Consider the following 19,665-nt stretch of genomic DNA (forward strand, 5'->3'; position numbering starts at 1 on the left):
GTCCCCTTTGCTGCGCCGTAGTGACGAGATTGTTGTAGTGTTGCAGAAATCCGGGCTTGGAATTGTAAACGAGCGTGCTGCTCGGCTCACTGGGGCCTATGGTGCCGCTTCTGAGGGCGCGGACGAGTGCACGCGGTTTAGGCATTGCTGGAGCTCATCGCACGGTTATCGAGGAGCGGTCGCTTAGGGAACCTGAGTGATTTTGGCTCTACTGGACTCGATTTGGGAGTTGGATGCTTCCCCCTTTCACTCTATGTGGTTCGAGACTGTGGGTTTGAGAAAGCGGCCCGGGGTCACGTATTAATCCCCAGAGCGGATTCCTGGTACCAGACTGAGGCCCGAGGTGCCTTCCGGCGTGGGGAGACCAAGTCAGGCAGGCAGGAGACCGGGCGGTAGGATCGCACTCTGGGGAGCTCTGTTTCTGTCCCCCTTTCTGCTCCAGAAGGTCCTCCTAAAGAATTTCTGCTCAGCCATGTCGCCGGTTTCAGCTGCAACCCAGGGTCCTGCGTTGGTCTCCCTCTTTGACCTCAGCGCGGATGCTCCGGTCCTTCAGGGCCTGAGCCTGGTGAGCCGCCCGTCTGGGGAGGCTCTGGCCCAGGCTCTGCGGGCTTCCTGTCCAGGTATCCGGGAAGGTTTGGGGAGGACCCACGAGGACCGTAACGGGCTAGAGCTTATTGCTCGTCCAGGGAACACATTCTTACTGATATTCCCCGGTTTAAGAGCCCTTGCTGACATCTCTTTCTACAGGATAAAATTTATCTTCAATTCCCTCAGTCTCCGGGTTGTTTCCCCGCACAGGCCCCCCGAATTGTTTCCAAACAAGTCTCTTGTCATTTCTTACGTCTGGTCCTGTTTACAGCACTGCCTGCAAAAAACTTCAGAATTCCTAGATACGGCCAAATTTAACTGGTTTCCAATCAAATCAGTCGTTCTTAATGAATGTAAAACATTTTGTTTTTTTACAACCTTACTTTGTCTCTGGCTGTTTTTCTTGAAGTTTGAAACAAACCACACTGTAATTGGAAATGTAAGCTTAAAAAATGGGCGTTTGAGAAGTGGTTTTTGCAGTTAAAAATAATTTTAACGTTACCAAAAATTATTTTCTACAGGATTCCTCTAAACAATCCCTTTAGTTAACGTATTTGATATATGTCTGTTTCACATATCTTTACTGAGAAAAGTGACTACTGTGCCGTTTATCTCATGATTCCTAGATTGTAATTCTTTGAAGGAAAGGATGTGCCATCTTTTTCTTTTGTATTCTCCTTTGTATACCAGACCCTGAACGTAATTCCAGGTACTGCAGATTTGGACTCTTTCCTCCTCTGATTACCCTCCCCTTATTTATGTTCAGGGGAGAGAGCAAGCCCAGAAAGAAAGCCACTCCAGGGTCTCCCGGATATTTCAGAGAAATTATTTTGTTCTACTTGTGACCAGACCTTCCACGACCACCAGGAACAGGTAGAAAGCCAGGTGCAAAGCTAAGGGGTGGAAGCAAAAGTATCATGGGGTGTGAGGAGAGGGAGACGTGTGACGTGTCTTTAATTAATAAAGGTCCATGTTTTGACTGAGGCAGTTGGTATTACCTGGTCATATTTCCTGGAATTCTATCACTGGTCTTGGGTACCACAAAGGGCCAGGCTAGGGCGTATTTCCACATTCAGCCTCTTTCTTTGCCTTCTACCAGAGGGAACATTATAAGCTTGACTGGCATCGGTTTAACCTAAAGCAGCGTCTCAAGGACAAGCCTCGCCTTTCTGCCCTGGATTTTGAAAAGCAGAGCTCCACAGGTGATGGCCAGTAGGACATGTTGAGTAGGACATGGGGGTGGAAGAAGGCTCTAGTTTAGGAGCTTGAGGAAAGGCCAAAGATGGAACACCAAACTTGTGCACCTCATGTTGTTTTCAGGAGATCTTTCCAGCATCTCAGGATCAGAGGACTCAGACTCAGCCAGTGAGGACAGCTTGCAGATACCGGATGAGGAGAGGGCTGGGTTTGAGAAGCCCAGCAGACCCCAAGGCTTCCACCCTCATCGGGTTCTTTTCCAGAACGCTCAGGGCCAGTTTCTTTATGCCTATCGCTGTGTGCTAGGCCCTCGCCAGGCAAGTGGCAGCCCGGGTTGTGTAGCCAACTACAGCTTTTGTACACTCAGCCTAGGTCTCCCCTAAGCCCAGGCCATCTCTTACATTTCTTCCTGTTGGATGTGGGTCTCACCAGTGACAGCAGTCTTGGCTTGACATGGCCTGAATCTGGGGGTCAGGCGTAACGGAATTAAGTTTGGAAACAGACCCATCTAGGTTTGAATTGTTCTACCCCTTGATCTTGACTACCTGTACTCTATAAGCCTCAGATTTCCTTGTCTGAAAACTGGGAGACAAGCCTCAGGATGGTTGTAGGAAATGAGATCATGCATATTAAGACACTCAGCACTGGCACTGGGTTTCTTCCTATCAGTGAGTGCCATGGGCATGTTTGTGTTCTCCCTCTATCTACCAGGGGCCCCAAGAAGATCCCAAACTACTCCTACACAACTTGCAAAACGGAGGTCCCAGACACTGCGTGGTGCTCATGGCTGCAGCTGGGCACTTTGCTGGAGCCATTTTCCAAGGGTGAGAGGGTGCTGCCTGGGGTATAAGGATGCAGTGGGTCCTATTAGCCTGGGCGAATGGGCCAGTTGCCAGCACTGGGTCTGTGTTGTCTACAGAAGAAACGTGGTGACCCACAAAACCTTTCACCGCTACACAGTGCGGGCCAAGCGGGGCACAGCCCAGGGAATTCGGGATGCCCGGGGTGGGGCTTCTCGCTCTGCCGGAGCCAACCTGAGGCGCTATAATGAAGCCACATTATACAAGGTGAGTTAGGCGTCACAGATCTGGTGGTCTGCGCCTCTCCTTTTGTCCCCTTTCATCAAATGTTACAGTGGGGAGCTTGACGCCTGTATTCTCTGGTCTTCATTATTTCTGGGAAGGTGAAGGTAGACTAGGGAGGGCTCCCCAGGAGTCTTCATCCTCTCATTCTTCTTCCCCTCTACTGTCTTGTGCGTCCCATTCCTTACACGTCATCTGTGGGCCGGTGTTTTGGTTGGAGATTTAGAAATAGCACGTGAAGCTGCACAGGGCTGAGTTACTCTTTTCTCTAGGATGTTCGTGACCTGCTGGCAGGGCCAGTCTGGGCCAAAGCACTGGGGGAGGCTGGGACAATATTGCTGCGTGCTCCCCGCTCTGGCCGGTCCCTGTTCTTCGGAGGCCATGGGGCACCCCTGCAACGGGGGGATCCCCGACTTTGGGATATCCCCCTCGCTACCCGCAGACCCACCTTCCAAGAGCTACAGCATGTGCTCCATAAGCTGACCACCTTGCACGTCCATGGTGAGCTGCTGATCCAGGTCCTCAGACTCCCTAGACCTTTCTATACCTTCCAGCCCAGGCCTTGGGTTCTCATTGAGAGAGACCTGGGCTGGCTTCTGCTCAGCTCAACTTGAGAAACATCTTTTGTTTTATGACAGGAGAGGACCCCTGGGAGGCAGACAGGTTGGACTCACCTCAGACACACTGGAAGAAGAGAGAGGGGAAGAAGGCTACCGAGGCAGAAAGAAAGGTCTCCAGTGATGAAAATGAGGCACTTGGGCAGAATGAGGAATCTTCCAAACAGGGTTTGAGTCCCATCTGGCAGCTATCAACTCTCTCTGGGTGTCTGTCCCGGAAATGCAGTGTCAAATCTACTGTCGCTTCCCTCTTTATAATGAGCCCTACACAACACATAGTTCGTTATGATAAGGGGCACCTGGTAGCAATTACTGGGACTGGGTCAGGGACCTTTCCAGACTTCCTGTTCACTTTTGTTCACTGATGTATCTCAGTACTTAACATGAAATAGTACATGAAACAGATGCTTGTGTGGCACAAATCTCACGTATTTGCTTTCTTACCAGATGCTGTGGTTTGCAGCTAAGGCCTGCTTTCCCGGCCTCATACTCTTAGCCTTAATGGCTGTCATTGCCCCCATGCTCTCCCCTGTTGTGTACCATCCTAACGCGGCTCGAGGGGAGAGTCTAAGGATACTTGACCCTCCATAGCTCCTTCTGGGTCTTTCCCATCTGAGCTGAGCCTCATTTCTGCACGCAGTACTAATGGATACAGATCTCTGGTGACAAAATACAAATACTTCTTTTCATTTCAAGACAATCTGGATTCTTTTTATGTACATTCTTATACATCTGGGGCAGCCCACCAGTGTATTTCTTTAGGTGGACCAAACATGTCGTATTTTTCCCTAGGTTCAGGGTCGGAGGAAGAGGACAGCCCCCAGGTAGAGTTGGAACTAGTAGAGTTGACAGTGGGGACCCTGGATCTTCGTGAGTTTGAGGTATTGCCAAAGCGGAGGAGGAGGAAGAGGAATAAGGAGAGGAACCGAGACCTGAAAGCTGGGACGCACGTGACGCTTCCCCAGCAACCTCAAGGAGATGAAGCCTTCTCACAGTCTGCCCAGGCACACACGGCCCCTTTGGGGCCTTCCCTGGATGAGGCCAAGACCCCTGATCAGTCAGAGCTCTGGGACATGCTTCTAGCTGCTTGCCGAGCCGGAGACGTCGAGATGCTGAAACTCCAGCTAGCTGCTGGCCCCAGAGACCCTGGAGTTCTGTCTCTGCTCAGTGCCCCCTGGGGCTCCAGTGGCTTCACCCTCCTGCATGCAGCAGCTGCCGCTGGGAGAGGCTCAGTGGTTCGCCTGCTGCTGGAGGCAGGTGCCGACCCTACTGTGCAGTAAGTAGGGGTCTCCAAGCTGAGCCCTTTGGGGGTATAGAGAGGATCATCTGGAGGCTAACGTTGGTACTGGCTACTTGACAGAATTCCCCTTGATCTGTTTGGGTGAGGTTGGGAGATGCAAGAGGCAAGCTGAACCCATATTTGGGGCTCTTCGCACCTAGGGACTCCCGGGCCCGGCCACCATATACGGTTGCAGCTGACAGGTCAACGCGAAATGAGTTCCGAAGGTTCATGGAGAAGAATCCAGATGCTTACGATTACAGCAAGGCTCAGGTCAGCTGGAAAAGGAAGCAGCAGCACAGTAGGAAGGCAGCCTAGATCCAGGCTAAAATCTTTTCTACTTTGCTAGTTTTCTCAAGGTATGGGTCTTACCTTACACCTCCCCGGAAATCCTCCAGGTGCCAGGGCCGCTGACGCCCGAAATGGAGGCACGGCAGGCTATGCGGAAAAGGGAGCAGAAGGCTGCCCGGCGGCAACGGGAGGAACAGCAGCGGAAGCAGCGGGAGCAGGAGGAAAGGGAGCGAGAAGAGCAGCAGCGCTTTGTTGCCCTCAGTGATCGTGAGAAGGTGAGGCTCAAGCTGCTCTCTTCCACAGCCCTGATTTCCCGGATTTCCTTAGAGGTCTGACTGGTTCCCAGTGTGCAGCTGTCCCTTCTTGGGTACTCTGCCCACCACTGGGGCCTTGTCCTTAACAAGACTTCTCTTTCCCTCAGAGGGCTCTGGCTGCAGAGCGGCGGCTAGCTGCCCAGCTGGGCGTCCCCACCCTGCGGACCCCCGGCTCTGTGGACCTCAGTGCTCCGTAAGTGCAGGGGCAGGCGCGATGGCTAGGCTGGGGGTGGGCAAGCAGACTGAATGCTGCAGCGTACTCAGAAAGGCCATTGGGGGGACTGGAGATATTCTGGGAACCTTCTAGAGCCAAACCAGAAATGGCCAGAGGGATGGGTAGACCCTGGATTGGAGAGTTTCTGGGGTACCTGTTCAGCCATCTGTCTTCCTCTTGTCCAGACGCTGCTGGAGTTGTGGGACATCCCTCCAGGGCCTCACTCCCTTTCACTATCTCGACTTCTCTTTCTGCTCCACACGCTGCCTCCGGGACCACCGCTGCCAGGCCGCCAAGCCCTCTTCCTGATGTCTCACGGCTGCGCCTGGAGCCAGCTCGGCCCTGAGAGGCTGCATTCACACTAGCCCTAGGTTTCTTCTTTCCCGTGAAAGCGGAGTATTCGGAAGATTAGGAAGGACACTCAGGAACCCAGGCAAAGACAGGGCCACAGAGGAGTGTGGAGCTGGGACTGTCTCTGGAATTTTAATCACAATAAAGCTTGGCAAGGAAACTGCACTTGGACTAGCATTTGGGCCTTGTGGCCTTTGGTTCCTTGAGGTCATCGTGGCCAGCACCAAGGAATCCTGCCCACTCCGTGTCCCAGGTCCGAGGGTTACCTTTCTCTCAGTGCCCGCTTAACTCCATTGGTTCAGAGGCACCTTGTGTATCAGCTGAGAGGGAATAGATGTATGTCTTATGCAGGGTGCTGTTTAGGATGGGCCTATCCAGAAACTGGACTTGGGGCTGAGGTGGCACGTTTTCTAGCTCTAGCAGTGTGATTTTGTTGAGGGCTCCCCTAGAAAACAGCAGGGGTCTTGGCACGTAGAGCGTCTCTTGGGGCCCCCGCTTTGTCCAGTACCGGCCCAGGTTAAACCCATTGATCCAGACTTGGCCCTGGTAAAGAGAAGAGAGAGCGGAAAATAAAAGGGTCAGCTCTCAAGGGGGTAGAATCGTCCCCTTTTGGGGTTTTCTTTTTCTTTCTTTCTTTCTTCAAGATTGATTTATTTGAGAGTGAGAATGAGCGCGCACAGCGGGGAGAGGCAGAGGGAGAAAGAGAGAATCCCAAGCGTGGAACCTGACACGGGGGTTTGATCCCATGACCCTGAGATCACACCCTTAGCTGAAATCAAGAGTTGGATGCTCAACCAACTGAGCCACCCAGGCGCCCCTCCCTTTTGGGTTTCTAATCGGGAATAATTTCTGTTCCCCTCCTTCCATGGTACTCCTCTCATCACTCTGACCCACTGTCAGCAGTACCTTGGTCCATCCAGGTAGAGAGAGAAAAGTGTCCCCGCCTTCTCCTAAAATTGGAAACTTTGTGGAGTAGAAAGTGGGGCCAGAGGGAACTTGAGGATGTGACCTTTTCTTCAGCTGGAGGGGAAACCACCGCTTTACAAGCTTATCAATTTTCAGAGGGAACATCAGCCACCGGCTGAGGACCGTTTGCCCCAGAACTGGTGGCTCTAATAGGCCCTGCGAAGAAGGCAAATGAAAACTCATCATTCATTAAGCTCTTGTTTGTCCTCTATTAGGCCCCTACTTTTCCAGACGCTGCTGGAGTTGTGGGTCTCTGGTCAGTAAGACCAGAGGGAGTCTGGTCAGTAAGAGTCCGGAGGAGAAGCGGTGGGAAAAACCAACTTACCTTGAAGTCACTGCTGTTAGACCCGAAACTGAGCCTCCCCATGTTCTCCAGTAAGATGTCTAGTCTGGCCCCTTCTTTCCCCATCAAAAATAGTTGGTGTTTCATGTTTCGTTCCAGAACACCCTGAAACACCTGTAGATAAAGAGGAGCTGTGAGAGGAAGGCCTCAGCATCTAACTCACGGCCATGACAGAGGAAGCTACGTTAGCCCACGTATTTGGAGAGCAAAGAGAACACAGCCCATCTGTCAGTTACCCATGCATTCTGGAACCTTAGCCTCAGTTAAATTCTTCCTCATCCCAGCTTATCCGAGGCCCCCCTGCAAATGTGGGCAGACAGTGGGAAAAGGCAGATACAGGGAACTTAAGGCTAAAGGATGCTGGGGGGGAGAAGAGACAGGCTCACAAGGGTAGCCTAGAATTAGGTCCTTACCCCATCTACCATCACATAGGCACGGTCATGGACTCCATTGTTAGGCACCCAGAACTGTGTTGGCTCAGACACAGTATAGGTCAGATAGGTCCGGTATAGCACAAAGCCACGGTCCTGGGTATGGAAGAGGAAGTACTTAAGATGAACTGAGAGGTAAGAGAGGATTCTCTGGGGAAGGTGTGCGGGCAGAAGGAAACTTTGGCCATGGCTGTTGAGGAAAGCTGCCATGCCTGCTGGATGTGGGATTCTGCCTTACCTGTTTGACAGCCTCAAAGGACATTGGCAAGATTGAACTGATGGGCCCTTGGGGACACAGGAAGTCTAGGAAAGCCAGCAAATCCCCATCCTATTGGAAGAAGGGGAAGGTATTAGAATAAAAGGGAAGTTCCAGAATAGAGGGCAGGATAGGCTGGGCCATTTAGAGAACAAAGGGTAGGTAGGATCAGAAAAGATGAAGAAGAGCTTACCAGTTGCAGGGTCAAAGGTCCAAGCGTCATCTTGGGGCTGGGGGGAGGTAAAGGTCCCAGGGGAATTTCCTGGAACTGAGCCCAAATTCTCTCAGGAGCCATAGGAAAACCACAAAAACAACCCTTATTCCAAGACCCTAGCATAGGGTTCTCAACCTGGGGTCCAGGGAATGGTTTCAAGGGGTCATGAAGATCCTGTACTTTTGCACATGCTTATGTCTATCTTGCCAGGTAGTCCCATCTGCGTAGCTGGGAAACGGTTCTTTGGGCTCCGTGGCCCAGACAACCACCAGTGATTTATGGGATCCCATTACGAACAATTTAGGTACTCCCTTTCCCCAAATTAATAAGAGCCTTGGGCGCTTAATGAAGTGGTAGTGCACCTCACTGATGACGTTTCGAAGAGCAAAAAGCTTAGGTGTGGGGTCCCCTGCTTCAGATATTGGTGCATCGTAGTCATAGCTGGTAGTAATTGGAAGAAAGCGTCCCTTCTCATCAGCACCTGGGGTCAAATCGATTTCCTTAATTCAGTGTCTTTCAAATGATAGGCACTAAGCAAAGACATTCATGCAAAGAATTTTGCTGCCAGAGGGGGCAGTGGTGGCCACATCCAATTTCTAGACCTCCTAATCTACCCAGCCCTCAGATTCAAATTCCTTGATGCCTCCCTGACTCCATCCCAGGGACCCTGCGGACTCACCATTCCAGTATCCAAAGTTGGTGCCTCCGTGGAACATGTACCTGAAGTGGGGGAAGGTGGGGAGAAAGGCAAAAGCTGACCCACTGAATCGCTTTGATCCCCCAACACCCTGCTAATGGCTTCATGTTGGCCCCCATGTCTCCAGTTACATGTTCACACTGGCTCCCAGCTTCAGCATGCTTTCTAGGCCTTTGGTCACAGCCAAAACGGACCGTGTGGAGTGGTTCTGGCCCCAGTAATCCAGCCAGCCTGTGTAATACTCGGAGTTCACCTAAAATGTGGAGTGACAGCAGCTGTAAGCGGGATGGGAACTGAGCTCGACCCATTCCTACCCTGACTCCAGCTCTGACTGCCCTCCCCTCCAGCTCCTCACCAGTGGCCCATGGGGCTCATACTCCCGCAGTAGGCCAAAGATTTTGGTCATGTTGTCAGCTGCGGAAAGGAGGCAAAGATGAGAGATGAGCATAGAGGAGATGCCCAGTCCCCAGACTCCACTCCACCCCGGCTCAGGACACCTGGGCCAAAATCCACAGTGGTGTAGAGTCCCTGGAGGGAGCCACATTTGAGTCCTTCAGGCCCATCGGTGGTGAAGAGGAGGATTCTGTCTCCCAGCAGTGCACGGAAGAGCCCAGCCAGGTGCCGCATGTAGCTGAAGTCACAGGCCCTGTAGCTACCGTATTCATTCTCCACCTGCCAGGGAAAAGGAGGAGTGGAGGTCAGCTTCAGTGGAGGTTAGGACCCCTGGCACCGCCTTCCTCTTGCCCGGTCCCCTTGTACCTGAATGCTAATGATGTTGCCCCCATTATGGTAGAGCCATGGATATAACTTGGGCAGCAAGACCTTGAACCAGGAGTCCACTGCGGCAAGAAAGGCTAAAGGAAGAAGCGGTGGTCTGCTCATGAGGACACAACCACTTTTGCAGCCCCCACCCACAGCACCAAGGTCAGCAAGCTCAGTGCTGCCTGAACCCTGGGCTACAGTTTGTATCCCACTTGTCCACAAATGAGTCTGAACCCTGAGCACCTGTGAATTTGCATGGCAAGGACATCTGAGCTCAGGAAACCTTAAAAGCAGTGTTTATAAATTTAATTTTTACATTAAATTTTAATTTTTAAACGTAAGAAGAATGTTAGAGACGCCTGGTTGGCTCAGTCGGTTAAGCATCTGCCTTTGGCTCAGGTCTTGATCCCAGGGTCCTGGGATAGTCCCACATCATACCGCATCAGGCTCCTTGCTCAGCAGGGAGCCCGCTTCTCTCGCTGCCTGCCACTCCCCTGCTTGTGAATGAGAGCGTTCTCTCTCTGACAAATACATAAAATCTTTAAAAAACAAACAAAAACATTGAATTCCTTTACATTTTGTGTTCTGTATAAGGGGTGTCCAGACTTAACTGTCTCCTTTAATCCAAGCATATATTAAATCTCATTCAACAAATATTTATGCATGCTTCCTGTGTACCAATGTTCTAGGTGTTAGGGATACAGAGTAGAACAAAATAGATAAAAATCTCTGCCCTTGTGAAATGTCCTTCCCAGTGAGGAGGGCAGACAATAAATAAATAGCTAAAATAGATAGTTTGTTAGTGCCAAGGAGAAAAAATAAAGCAGGGAAGAAGGATATAAAATCGTGGGGGAGCTTAAATTTTAGAGAATAGCCCAGGGCAGGCCTCATTTGCAGGAAGACGGTGGGAGCACTGCGTGCAAACACCTCAAAGGAGGACTGTGCCCGGTGGGTTTGAAAAACAGCAACGAGGCCAGCATGAACAATGAGGAAAAGAGCAGAGGTCAGGGAGATGACAGGGCCAACGAGGTAGGATCCAATAGGCCATTTGAAGGAATCCATGGTTCCTACTCTGAATGAGGTGAGAACCTATTGGAGACGTTTAAGCAGTGAAATGGCATGATCTGAGATATGTATTTAAACTTCTATTTTAACAGGATCACCATGTGTGGAGAACAGAGGCTAGGGGCAAAGAAGGGAAATCAGTAAGTAAACTATTAAAGTAGCCAGGTGGGAGAGGTGGTTTGGATTAATGCGGGTGGTGAAAAGGGGCTGAATTCAATGTATTTTGAGAGTAAAGCTGCAGGGTTTTCTGATAGGTTGAATGTGAGGTGGGAGGGAGAGGCACGACGAATTACACCACAGTGCTTAGCCTGATCAGTTGCAAAATGGAGTCACCATTAACTGAGAGGAGATCGTAGGAATGACCCGGGGAGCGGCGGGGCAGAGGGAGAAGCAGGCTCTCGGCAGGGAGCGTGACGCACAACTCAATCCCAAGACGCTGGGATCCTGACCTGAGCCGACTGAGCCACCTAGGCGACCCTGACTGAAGATTCCTTTTTCAGAGTCATTAGCTATTAGATGGATGGAAAGCCATGAGAATGGATGAGATTGTCTAAGGAATGAACACATAGAAAAGAGAAGTGTCCAAGGCCTGAGCCCTGCAACACCCCAGCATTTAGCGGAAAGAGAACGGGAAAAGAGCCAGCATGAGACTAGGAAGGAAGGCACCTGGGTGGTTCAGTATGCTGAACGTCGTCCTTTGGCTAAGGTCATGGTCCCAGGGTCCTGGAATGGAGTCCTGCATCCGGCTCCCTGCTCAGCAGCAAGCCTGCTTCTCCCTCCGTACACGCCCCCATCCCTTGCCCCCGGGTTCTCTCTCTCTCTCTCTCTGCTCAGGCTCTTCCTCTCTCTCTCAAATTAATAAATAAAATATTTAAAACAAACAAACAAAAGAGACTAATAAGGAGTGGTCAGCAAGGCTGGGGCACGGGGAAGGAGCAGGAGTCAGATAAAGGTGGTATCCTGGAAGCCAAGAAAAGAGTGTATGTGAAAGGATTGTGGGAAAAGCTGGGCTGGGAGCTCCTGACTGGCCAAGGAGGAGAGGGGCCTGGAAAGGGTGTGTGGACTCAGCAGTGAAGAGGTCACTGGCTTTCTTGAGAAAAGCAGACACCGCCTGCTGGTGTTCCAGCACAAATTACCATTTCAAATGTATTTCATAGCCAGCTGAGTTGGGGAATTGCTGTGAGGGGCAGAAAGCCCTTCAGCACCCTCAGAAGTGGGACAGTCCCTGCAGGGTCCCCAGCAGATACAAAGCGTTCTTACCAGATTACCAGAGTGATCTTTTTGAAAGATAGAAATCAGATAAAATCACTCCCTTGCTCTGATGACTTCCTGTTTACATACCTGAAGTAAAATTCAAGCTCCTTGAAATACTGGGCATTTCCGAGTTTAATCTTGAATTCCCATCTTTTCTCTCCCTATGCTGCTTCCTCAGGCAATGTCTCAATAGCCATGGATGTAAACGCCATCTTTAGACTGAGGAATCCCAAATTTATCTCTAGCTCAGACCTCCCCATGAGTGCCACGCTCACACGATCTGTGGCTTACTTAACATCCTCACTTGAGTATGATGGGACAGAAATTTAACATGACCAGAAGAACTGTTCCCCACCCCCACCCCCCGCAAAAAGGTGGTCCTTTGCCACCCCTAGTCTTCTCCATCTTCCCCATGTCAGTAAATGGCACCACCACCTAGACTGGCAAGAAAGGGGACCCCTTTCTTTCCAGACCCTACCCATGCTGCCCCCATCCTTCTCCTTCCTGTCAAAATCTATCAACAAGTCCTGGTGATTTTGATCTCCAACCTGCATTTCAATTCTCCCCTCTTCTTCCCATCACCTCCCTTCTCAACTACAGTCAAAGTCTCCCAGTTAGTTTCTCCACCTTTACCCTTGCCCTGTTCCCTCCATTTTCTATATCCAGGCTAAAGTAATCTGAAAGCAAATCAAATCTGTCTGGTTAGGCTCTTTCAATGGCTTTCTGCTGTGCTTGGAATAAAATGCAAACCCTTACAGCAGCCTACCAGGTCCTGCCTGAACAGTCCTGATCTCTCTCCAGTTTCACGACACATTCCTCCCTCCCTTACCCGCTATGCTCCAGCCAAGGGGCCTCAATCAGGCCATGTTCTTTCCCACCTCTGGGCTTTAGAATAGACTGTTCCCTCTACCTGGCTGTTGTCACTTCACTCTTCATATGACCAGTGCTTTCCCTTCCCTAGAGCCAAGTGAAATGTCATCATCTCAGAAGAGCCTTTTCTGATGTCCCTACCCCAAACGGGCCTTCCCTGTTACTCATGATCTCAACTCCTTGTCTGTTTCCACAGCTGGTATTTTTACAGGTTGTGCTAATCTTGCAGGTTTTGGTTTTATAAAAAGCTGTTTCTTTCACTCCACAGGAGCTGGGTATGCCTGGTCCCCCAGTATGTGGCGCCTCACTAGGCATGAAGGAGACACTCAAATGTCTGCATGAATGAGCTCCAGTTTGGGGATGGTCTCTCCGGTTTGGGGCACCCAAATGACCCATTTTGTGGCTGTTGGTTGCTTTTTTCCTGTGTTAAAAATGTTGTCTCAACTCACCTGGATCTGAGGTTCTCAGATGTATGTCAGGTTTTTGAAGCAGCCAGGCTGGGAGGCCCCCCTGAGACAAACATAACGACAGCAGGTTTTGTTGTTTGGGGGGGTGCGGGTGCGTAAGAAGGGAGTATGTTGAATGCAGCACTGGAAGTGGCCCTACAGTGCAGGCAGATGGGAGGCGTGGAGGGACTGCCTGTGAATGGCTCTGGTTCTGTCCCTTCTCCTAACTCACCATGTCCCACTCTGCACAGATGTAAGGTCCTGGTCTCAGTATGACCAACAGGTTCGCTAAAGACGCCTCGTTCAGGAATGCAAAGAGGTCCCGGCTGCCATTAAAGTTATAGACCCCAGGCTGGGGCTCATGGTAGTTCCAGGGCACATAACTGAGAAAGAAAGAGGTTAACAGGGCCCAAGGTGGGGAGGTCCTGGGAAGCCTAAGGGCTTAGGCCTTGCAGGGAATCTCCAGGAAGCTGCCGGAAGGAGGTCCTGGCTCACCCTTTCCCACCCTTGGCCTGAAAGTCCCAGAGCTCTCATACCCAGCTGGTCTTCCTGTCCCCAAACCCCTTCTTACGGGGGTGGTAGGAAGGGTAAATCCCACCCTCCATGGCTCTCCTGAGTACTTCTTACAACTGTACAGCGTTGAGGCCACTCATTCGCATCTTGAAAAGCCGGTCTGCCCAAAGCACCCGTGGTACCCGAAAGTAGTGCAGGCTGCCAGACACGTAGCGGAACGGGGCCCCATCTAGGAGGAATCTGTCATTTTCCCGATCCACTACGAACGACCGAGTGCCTGCCTGCAAAGAGAGAGAGACCATGCTCGGCAGGTCTGGAGTCCGGGAGGGTGGGGGGGGGGTGGGCAGGGGAGACGGGAGGAGGCGCAGTGTCGGTAGAGGAGGTGGAACTAGCCCTGCCCATTGTTCTGTGATTTTCACTTTCCTTCTCTCCTGGGCTCCGTCTCGTCCCGCCTCACCACACCCAGCCTGCTGACTCAGTCCTGTCATTTTACCTGGGGCAGCAGCAGCGTCAGAAGTGGCAACAGCAGGGCGGGAAGGCAGAGCGGCTTCTTGGGGGCCATGGCGCTAACAGAGCTCCTCTAGTCTGAGAGGGCGGTCCGGCTGTCACGTGGCGGATTCCTGGGAGGGAACCTCAGCGAGCAAGGGGGCGGCAACCTCAAGTTGCCAGCCAGTACCCTGGACTTGTCCACCCCACTACTCTGCTAGTTTGTAAAAATCCTCTGTATCTTGAATCTGATTCATCATCGCCACCTGGGAGCTTGTTAGAAATGCAGAGTCTCAGGTCCTACCTCAGACCTATAGAATCAGAATTTGCATTTTAACAAGATTCCCAGATGATCCTAAAGACATTCCAGATTGAGAAGCACTGTCCTACTAAACTGAGCTCCCTGAGGGTGAAGAGTACCTTGTCCATCTTGAATCCTCAGCTTCTAGCACGGGGCCTGGCACATAGCAGGTTAAATCTAGACGAATGAATGTCAGAACCAGGGGGCTAAAACGGTTGAGAACCAAAAGAAACCAGATCTTTCCAGTGGTGTGAAAAGCGGGGGACCAAGTTGAAAGAGGACTCTTTTTCCCGGTGGCCCTGTACCACCTCAGCCATTCCGTCTTCTTTGGATGTGCACTGCTCTTCAATTTATCCCTGCCTCCCTGTGTGAGAGATGTCAAGGACAGCTACTTGGTGCTAAGGTTTGGGAGTTTGTGAATTTCCATGACTCCTGCCTTCACAGTCCCAAGCCTGGGATGTAAGGATCAGAATAAGAAAAATAAAATAATAATAAAAATATCAGTAATTTGTTTATTGACACTGAGGGCTATGTCAGCTATTGTGCTAAGCACATCACATCTCATTTTATCTTCAAAAAACTCCGTGCAGTTGATAATTATTATTCCCATTTTACAGATGAGGAAATTGAGAGACAGAAATTTTAAATAACCTGTTCAAGGTCACACTACTAGTTTAGCAGAGCTGGGATTTGAACTAGGCCGTCTGGCCTCACAGTACGTGCACTTAATCTTAGGTACCACTGTACCTTGTTTACAATTAGGGAGACTGAGGCTCTGAGAAGTTAAGTGGTCCAAGACCACACAGCTAGTAACTAAGCTATTAAGACAGGATTTAGAACCTAGTCTGGCTCAAGAGCCTAAGGTCTCAACCACTGAAACTAGGGGAGTGGGATACAGGTCAGAGCCCCCAAGATTGTACTGATCAGAGCTGTAGGGGGTAGGAGTCCAGGCCGGCAGCACGCGCCCCAGCACCCGCCCCTCGGGGCTGGACTGTAGTCAGCTTCCTACCTCCGGCATTGGGAGATGGAGGTCCTGGGGGCCTCGGGCGGAGCCCGGCTTTGCTCCCTTTTGGCGTGGGTGCCTGCGTCTTGACCAGTACTGAAGGCCAGGTGCGGAACCCTCACCCGGGTCCTGGGACCCGTTCTCCCCCAGGCTTAGCCCGCCCCCGGTCTCTCAGCTCCGTGCCCCCACATTATCCCGAAGCCCAGCGGTTGCTAGGATACCGCGGGCCGTTACGCCGGCGCGGACTGATGACGTATCCACGTCTTCCGGTCCCCGGCGCTTCTTTACAGCCCGAGCCAGGTCAGTGGGGAGTCGGGGCTGGCCTTCCCGGGGCTCTGCGCGCAGAGGCCGGCGGTGGGCTTTCCTGAGGGGGTGGGCCCTGCCAGGGGTGGGTCTGGGCCTCGCACCCCGCCGGACTACCCTCTGCCCTGCGGTTGCACCCCGATGGCCGGGGGAGCGGCGGCCGCTCAGAGGTGGGCTAGGGTTGGAGGAAGCGGCCTTGCAGTCGCTGCGTGGCCGGAGGCTTTAAGGCACCCGACCCCAGCCTTCTTGGAGCTGGCGTCGCCAAGGCCCGTTTTCTCCACGTTCCGAGACCCGAGACCCGAGACCCGGGCGCCAGCTTTCCACATTAGTATTTGAGGGATCGTCTGGACCGTGCCTGACCCACGACCCTGCTGTTCTTTTCCTTCCAGCATGATCCGCTGGGCCCCCAGCGCATCGCCTGGAAGAGCCCACTCAACCTGGACGCAGCTGTCAGCAGCCTCCGACCGCCCTTGAGGAGGATGACTGAGACACTATGGGCCACGCGCTGTGTGTCTGCTCTCGGGGAACTGTCATCATTGACAATAAGCGCTACCTCTTCATCCAAAAACTGGGGGAGGGGTGAGTGTTTGGAAATCACTTAGCTAGTCCCCAGGGTTCGGGTGACTGAAGGACAGCAGTCTGCACGTGATAGGGGCATAGAAGTTTTATTCTCTTAACCTATCCTCTTAGCTCACCTCAGAGAGCCTAGTGACATGGTGGTCAAGGAAGTGGATTCTGGGGCCGGGGCTCCTGGATCCACCTTGTGTGACCTTGAAAAGCCATGGTTTCTTCATCTGCTTAATGGAGATAATTGTCTTTTGTTGGTGATGGAGTTGTGAGGATTAAATGAGATATTGCGTATAAAACACCTCACCCAGGGCCTGGCTCCCAGCACTTGGTAATGTTGACTGTTACTCATGTAATATTTATGGAGCATTTCTCATGTGCAGAACAGTGCATTATGACCAGAGTACCTCGAATTATGGTTTTCCTACTCTTGAGCTCAGAATGTAAAATCTTCAGACTTCTCTTGAAGCCATGTCTTGGGAGGGTTTCTGCCAGCTGGGAAAGATGCCCCCCTCCCCTTCTCCCCAGGGAGTTCCTCGGGGTCCAAGCAGTGTGGGAGATGACCGTGGTCCTTCACTGACCCCTTTGGCCCACAGTGGGTTCAGCTATGTGGACCTAGTGGAGGGGTTACATGATGGACACTTCTACGCCCTGAAGCGGATCCTGTGTCACGAGCAGCAGGATCGGGAGGAGGCCCAACGAGAAGCAGACATGCATCGCCTCTTCCATCACCCCAACATCCTTCGCCTTGTGGCTTATTGTCTGAGGGAGCGGGGCACTAAACATGAGGCCTGGCTGCTGCTGCCCTTCTTCAAGGTCAGAAAGTCTCCTGGCAATGGAGGGGCTTGCAACAGAATCATCTACCGAGGGCTGTGTGAGTAGTCCAGCATGTTAGGAAGCAGAGACCGTGTCCTGGGGTTGGCCGCTGCAGATTTGGGGTTTAGAGGAACCCAAGTGGGACCGTGAGGTGTCTAGTGTGTGTGGTGAAAGAGTTGCTAGGAAAGGGATTAGGAAGAGGAAGCAGAGGCTCAGAAGATGGCCAACTATGGGGAAATTTGTGTTGCAGAGGGGCACGCTGTGGAACGAGATAGAAAGGCTAAAGGACAAAGGCAACTTCTTGACTGAAGATCAGATCCTTCAGCTGCTGCTGGGTATCTGCAGAGGCCTTGAGGTCATTCATGCCCGAGGTTATGCCCACAGGTCAGTGGGAGGGCCCCGTGTGCTTATGGGGCAGAAAGGAAGGGCCTCACCAAAAGGAATGAGGTCTCTGCTCTCCTCCTGAGGAACAGTACCCATGATTCTTTTGTCCCGAGGGATTCTAGCCTCCCTATCCAGGGATGCTCATGGGCCATTTCCACTTCCCTACAGGGACCTGAAGCCCACCAATATCTTGCTTGGAGATGAGGGGCAGCCAATTTTAATGGACTTGGGTTCCATGAATCAAGCTTGCATCCATGTGGAGGGCTCCCGCCAGGCTCTAGCCCTGCAGGTAAAAGAGTGTCCAGGTTTCTTTCCCCTCCTGTTCCCCATCCTCAACCTTTTCTTTGGCCTGCCCCAGTTTGATCACGTGACCATGACCTGTGCCCCTCATTTGAGCTGTGGGGCCACTGTTCCAGGATTGGGCAGCCCAGCGATGCACCATCTCCTACCGAGCCCCAGAGCTTTTCTCCGTGCAGAGCCACTGTGTCATTGACGAGCGCACTGATGTCTGGGTGAGGAGCGTGTGGCCGGGCACATGGCGGGGGAGGAGTGCTGTTCTGCCTGCTGTGTGACGGAGGGGTGGGACTTTGGTTTCAAAAGCATGGGGCCCCAGGAACCATGTATGTCCCCATCCCCCTCGACTTCCTTCCTGGGAACTGTCACTGACATGGTACTCAGCTGCTCAGGAAGTGGTATAATCCTGCCCTTCTAACAGACTGAGTAGAGCTAAGTGGCAAGGCTGAAGGCAGTGGTCAAGCAAGGGGTACAGAGGCCTCCAGCGAACTGGCAGTTTCTCTGGACTCTGGTGATGTCCTGTGGCTGAAGTCAGCATATTCTTTCTAGCTTACGAAGTCACCTTTCACTACAGGATAAGAGGAGAGATAATCACCTCCGTTGGTCCCCTGCCAAGGAATAACCAAGTTATGCTCAGTCCCTAGGCTGCGTGCTCTACGCCATGATGTTTGGGGAAGGCCCGTATGACATGGTGTTCCAGAAGGGTGACAGCGTGGCCCTTGCTGTGCAGAACCAACTCAGCATCCCGCAGAGCCCCAGGTGAGCAATAAAAGGGACACCAAAACATTTCAGACTCCTCTCTGCCATTAGCAGAGTTGGAACCTTAGCACGGGGAACAGCGACCCTCTAGTCACTCTGCCCACCTCCTTCCACAGGCATTCTTCAGCCTTGCGGCAGCTGCTGACCTCCATGATGACTGTAGATCCCCAGCAGCGCCCTCCTGTTTCTCTCCTTCTCAGTCAGTTGGAGGCACTGCAACCCCCAGCTTCAGGCCAGCACACCACCCAAATCTGAATGAACCAGTGGCCACATTGAGAAGGTGGCCCCTGTGCCTTGGCTCCCATCCCTCAGAACCTCCATCCAGTCTCTCCAGGGCTGCTTTCTTGTCACTGGGGCAGGTGGATGGGACAGTTGACTCAGTCTTATTTCTCTGCTTCTGCTCTCTGATCTCCAAGAGCAACAACTGGACAGGGGGACTGACCGAGTTGGGGTGGACGAGGCTGGGAGAGGGGGAAAAGGGAAATGGATAGAATTATAAAGGCTCTGAGCAGGACTGCAGAGCCTACATCATGGTCTGCCTTCACATCTGGGAGCAGGAGAATGTATAAATAGAAGAATAAAGTGAAAGCAGCTTGGTGTGGATCTTAGTCTCATTGTTCCTGGAGGGAGAGAGAAGAGGGGCCAGGGCCCTGAGGTCTGGTTGCCATTTCCAAGGGAACAGACTGGGAAGAGGGACTGGCTTCGTGAGGAGTGACATGACTTCGTCCTTCCACCTAAGGAGGCAGGTGTCCTTACCGGAGACCTGGCTGGCTGGAGGAGGCATATCTTCTCCCAGCCTGTCTCAGAAACTTACACTGTTCTGGATCGAGTTGGCTTGTGTGCTAAGAACTGGGACCATGCCCCCCCCACCCCAGAAGCACATTCAGTTTGTTCTTCATTCCCAGGAGTGGGTAGCTGAGTCAGAGCAGCCCAGCCGGTTTGCCAGGCAAGGGCTTTTGGGTGGAGACACCTGAGGAAGCTTTTGGACCAAAGCTGAGCAAG

The 19,665-nt window shown here is 52.1% G+C and overlaps 3 protein-coding genes across 10 annotated transcripts; 2 read left to right on the top strand and 1 right to left on the bottom strand.

The window, feature by feature from the left end:
- The first annotated feature begins 50 nt into the window (after positions 1-50).
- ANKZF1 (ankyrin repeat and zinc finger peptidyl tRNA hydrolase 1) lies at positions 51-6,093 on the top strand. Of its 2 annotated transcripts, XM_044241639.1 has the most exons (13): positions 51-620; positions 1,355-1,461; positions 1,688-1,790; positions 1,909-2,102; positions 2,497-2,609; positions 2,705-2,852; positions 3,140-3,368; positions 3,506-3,652; positions 4,277-4,760; positions 4,925-5,036; positions 5,162-5,329; positions 5,476-5,561; positions 5,768-6,093. In XM_044241639.1, exons 1-13 carry the CDS (start codon positions 473-475, stop codon positions 5,889-5,891), a joined length of 2,163 nt encoding a protein of 720 aa, XP_044097574.1. In that variant the 5' UTR covers positions 51-472; the 3' UTR covers positions 5,892-6,093. The 2 variants fall into 2 exon arrangements, with proteins under 2 accessions (XP_044097574.1, XP_044097575.1); XM_044241640.1 differs by lacking the exons at positions 1,688-1,790; positions 1,909-2,102.
- Positions 6,047-15,742, bottom strand: GLB1L (galactosidase beta 1 like). 4 transcript variants are annotated; one of them, XM_044241643.1, is made up of 18 exons: positions 15,547-15,742; positions 14,657-14,901; positions 14,244-14,370; positions 13,865-14,031; positions 13,470-13,620; positions 13,241-13,301; positions 9,600-9,694; positions 9,338-9,512; positions 9,196-9,254; positions 8,972-9,093; positions 8,823-8,863; positions 8,506-8,624; positions 8,123-8,197; positions 7,912-8,001; positions 7,656-7,769; positions 7,225-7,356; positions 6,840-7,055; positions 6,047-6,476 (listed from the first exon to the last, which is right to left on the bottom strand). In XM_044241643.1, the coding sequence occupies exons 3-18, from the start codon at positions 14,310-14,312 to the stop codon at positions 6,207-6,209; spliced, it is 1,956 nt and encodes a 651-aa protein (XP_044097578.1). In that variant the 5' UTR covers positions 14,313-14,370; positions 14,657-14,901; positions 15,547-15,742; the 3' UTR covers positions 6,047-6,206. The 4 variants fall into 4 exon arrangements, with proteins under 4 accessions (XP_044097578.1, XP_044097576.1, XP_044097579.1 ...); XM_044241641.1 differs by lacking the exon at positions 14,657-14,901; XM_044241644.1 differs by lacking the exon at positions 14,657-14,901 and having other exon boundaries at positions 14,244-14,382.
- A 53-nt stretch (positions 15,743-15,795) lies between these two features.
- Positions 15,796-19,266, top strand: STK16 (serine/threonine kinase 16). Of its 4 annotated transcripts, none has more exons than XM_044241647.1 (8): positions 15,796-15,840; positions 16,233-16,422; positions 17,007-17,226; positions 17,477-17,610; positions 17,779-17,899; positions 18,027-18,122; positions 18,542-18,663; positions 18,780-19,266. In XM_044241647.1, the coding sequence occupies exons 2-8, from the start codon at positions 16,337-16,339 to the stop codon at positions 18,916-18,918; spliced, it is 918 nt and encodes a 305-aa protein (XP_044097582.1). In that variant the 5' UTR covers positions 15,796-15,840; positions 16,233-16,336; the 3' UTR covers positions 18,919-19,266. The 4 variants fall into 4 exon arrangements, with proteins under 4 accessions (XP_044097582.1, XP_044097583.1, XP_044097581.1 ...); XM_044241648.1 differs by lacking the exon at positions 15,796-15,840 and adding an exon at positions 15,864-15,894; XM_044241646.1 differs by lacking the exon at positions 15,796-15,840 and adding an exon at positions 15,992-16,013.
- The last annotated feature ends 399 nt before the right edge of the window (positions 19,267-19,665 follow it).

Source organism: Neovison vison, chromosome 3, assembly GCF_020171115.1.
Source record: "Neovison vison isolate M4711 chromosome 3, ASM_NN_V1, whole genome shotgun sequence".
In the NCBI taxonomy this organism is placed as follows: Eukaryota; Metazoa; Chordata; class Mammalia; order Carnivora; family Mustelidae; genus Neogale; species Neogale vison.

Bases quoted from the DNA above. Each gene is read 5' to 3' on its own strand.
- ANKZF1 (XM_044241639.1), top strand. From the start codon at position 473: ATGTCGCCGGTTTCAGCTGCAACCCAGGGTCCTGCGTTGGTCTCCCTC. The intron at 2,853-3,139 runs GTGAGTTAGGCG...TCTTTTCTCTAG, and splicing joins ATGAAGCCACATTATACAAG to GATGTTCGTGACCTGCTGGC. The intron at 3,369-3,505 runs GTGAGCTGCTGA...GTTTTATGACAG, and splicing joins GACCACCTTGCACGTCCATG to GAGAGGACCCCTGGGAGGCA.
- GLB1L (XM_044241641.1), bottom strand. From the start codon at position 14,312: ATGGCCCCCAAGAAGCCGCTCTGCCTTCCCGCCCTGCTGTTGCCACTT. The intron at 9,513-9,599 runs GTACAAGGGGAC...TTTCCCTGGCAG, and splicing joins GCAACATCATTAGCATTCAG to GTGGAGAATGAATACGGTAG. The intron at 6,477-6,839 runs GTACTGCTGACA...TCTCTTTACCAG, and splicing joins CTCTACCTGGATGGACCAAG to GGCCAAGTCTGGATCAATGG.
- STK16 (XM_044241647.1), top strand. From the start codon at position 16,337: ATGGGCCACGCGCTGTGTGTCTGCTCTCGGGGAACTGTCATCATTGAC. The intron at 17,611-17,778 runs GTCAGTGGGAGG...ACTTCCCTACAG, and splicing joins GCCCGAGGTTATGCCCACAG to GGACCTGAAGCCCACCAATA. The intron at 17,900-18,026 runs GTAAAAGAGTGT...CCACTGTTCCAG, and splicing joins GCCAGGCTCTAGCCCTGCAG to GATTGGGCAGCCCAGCGATG.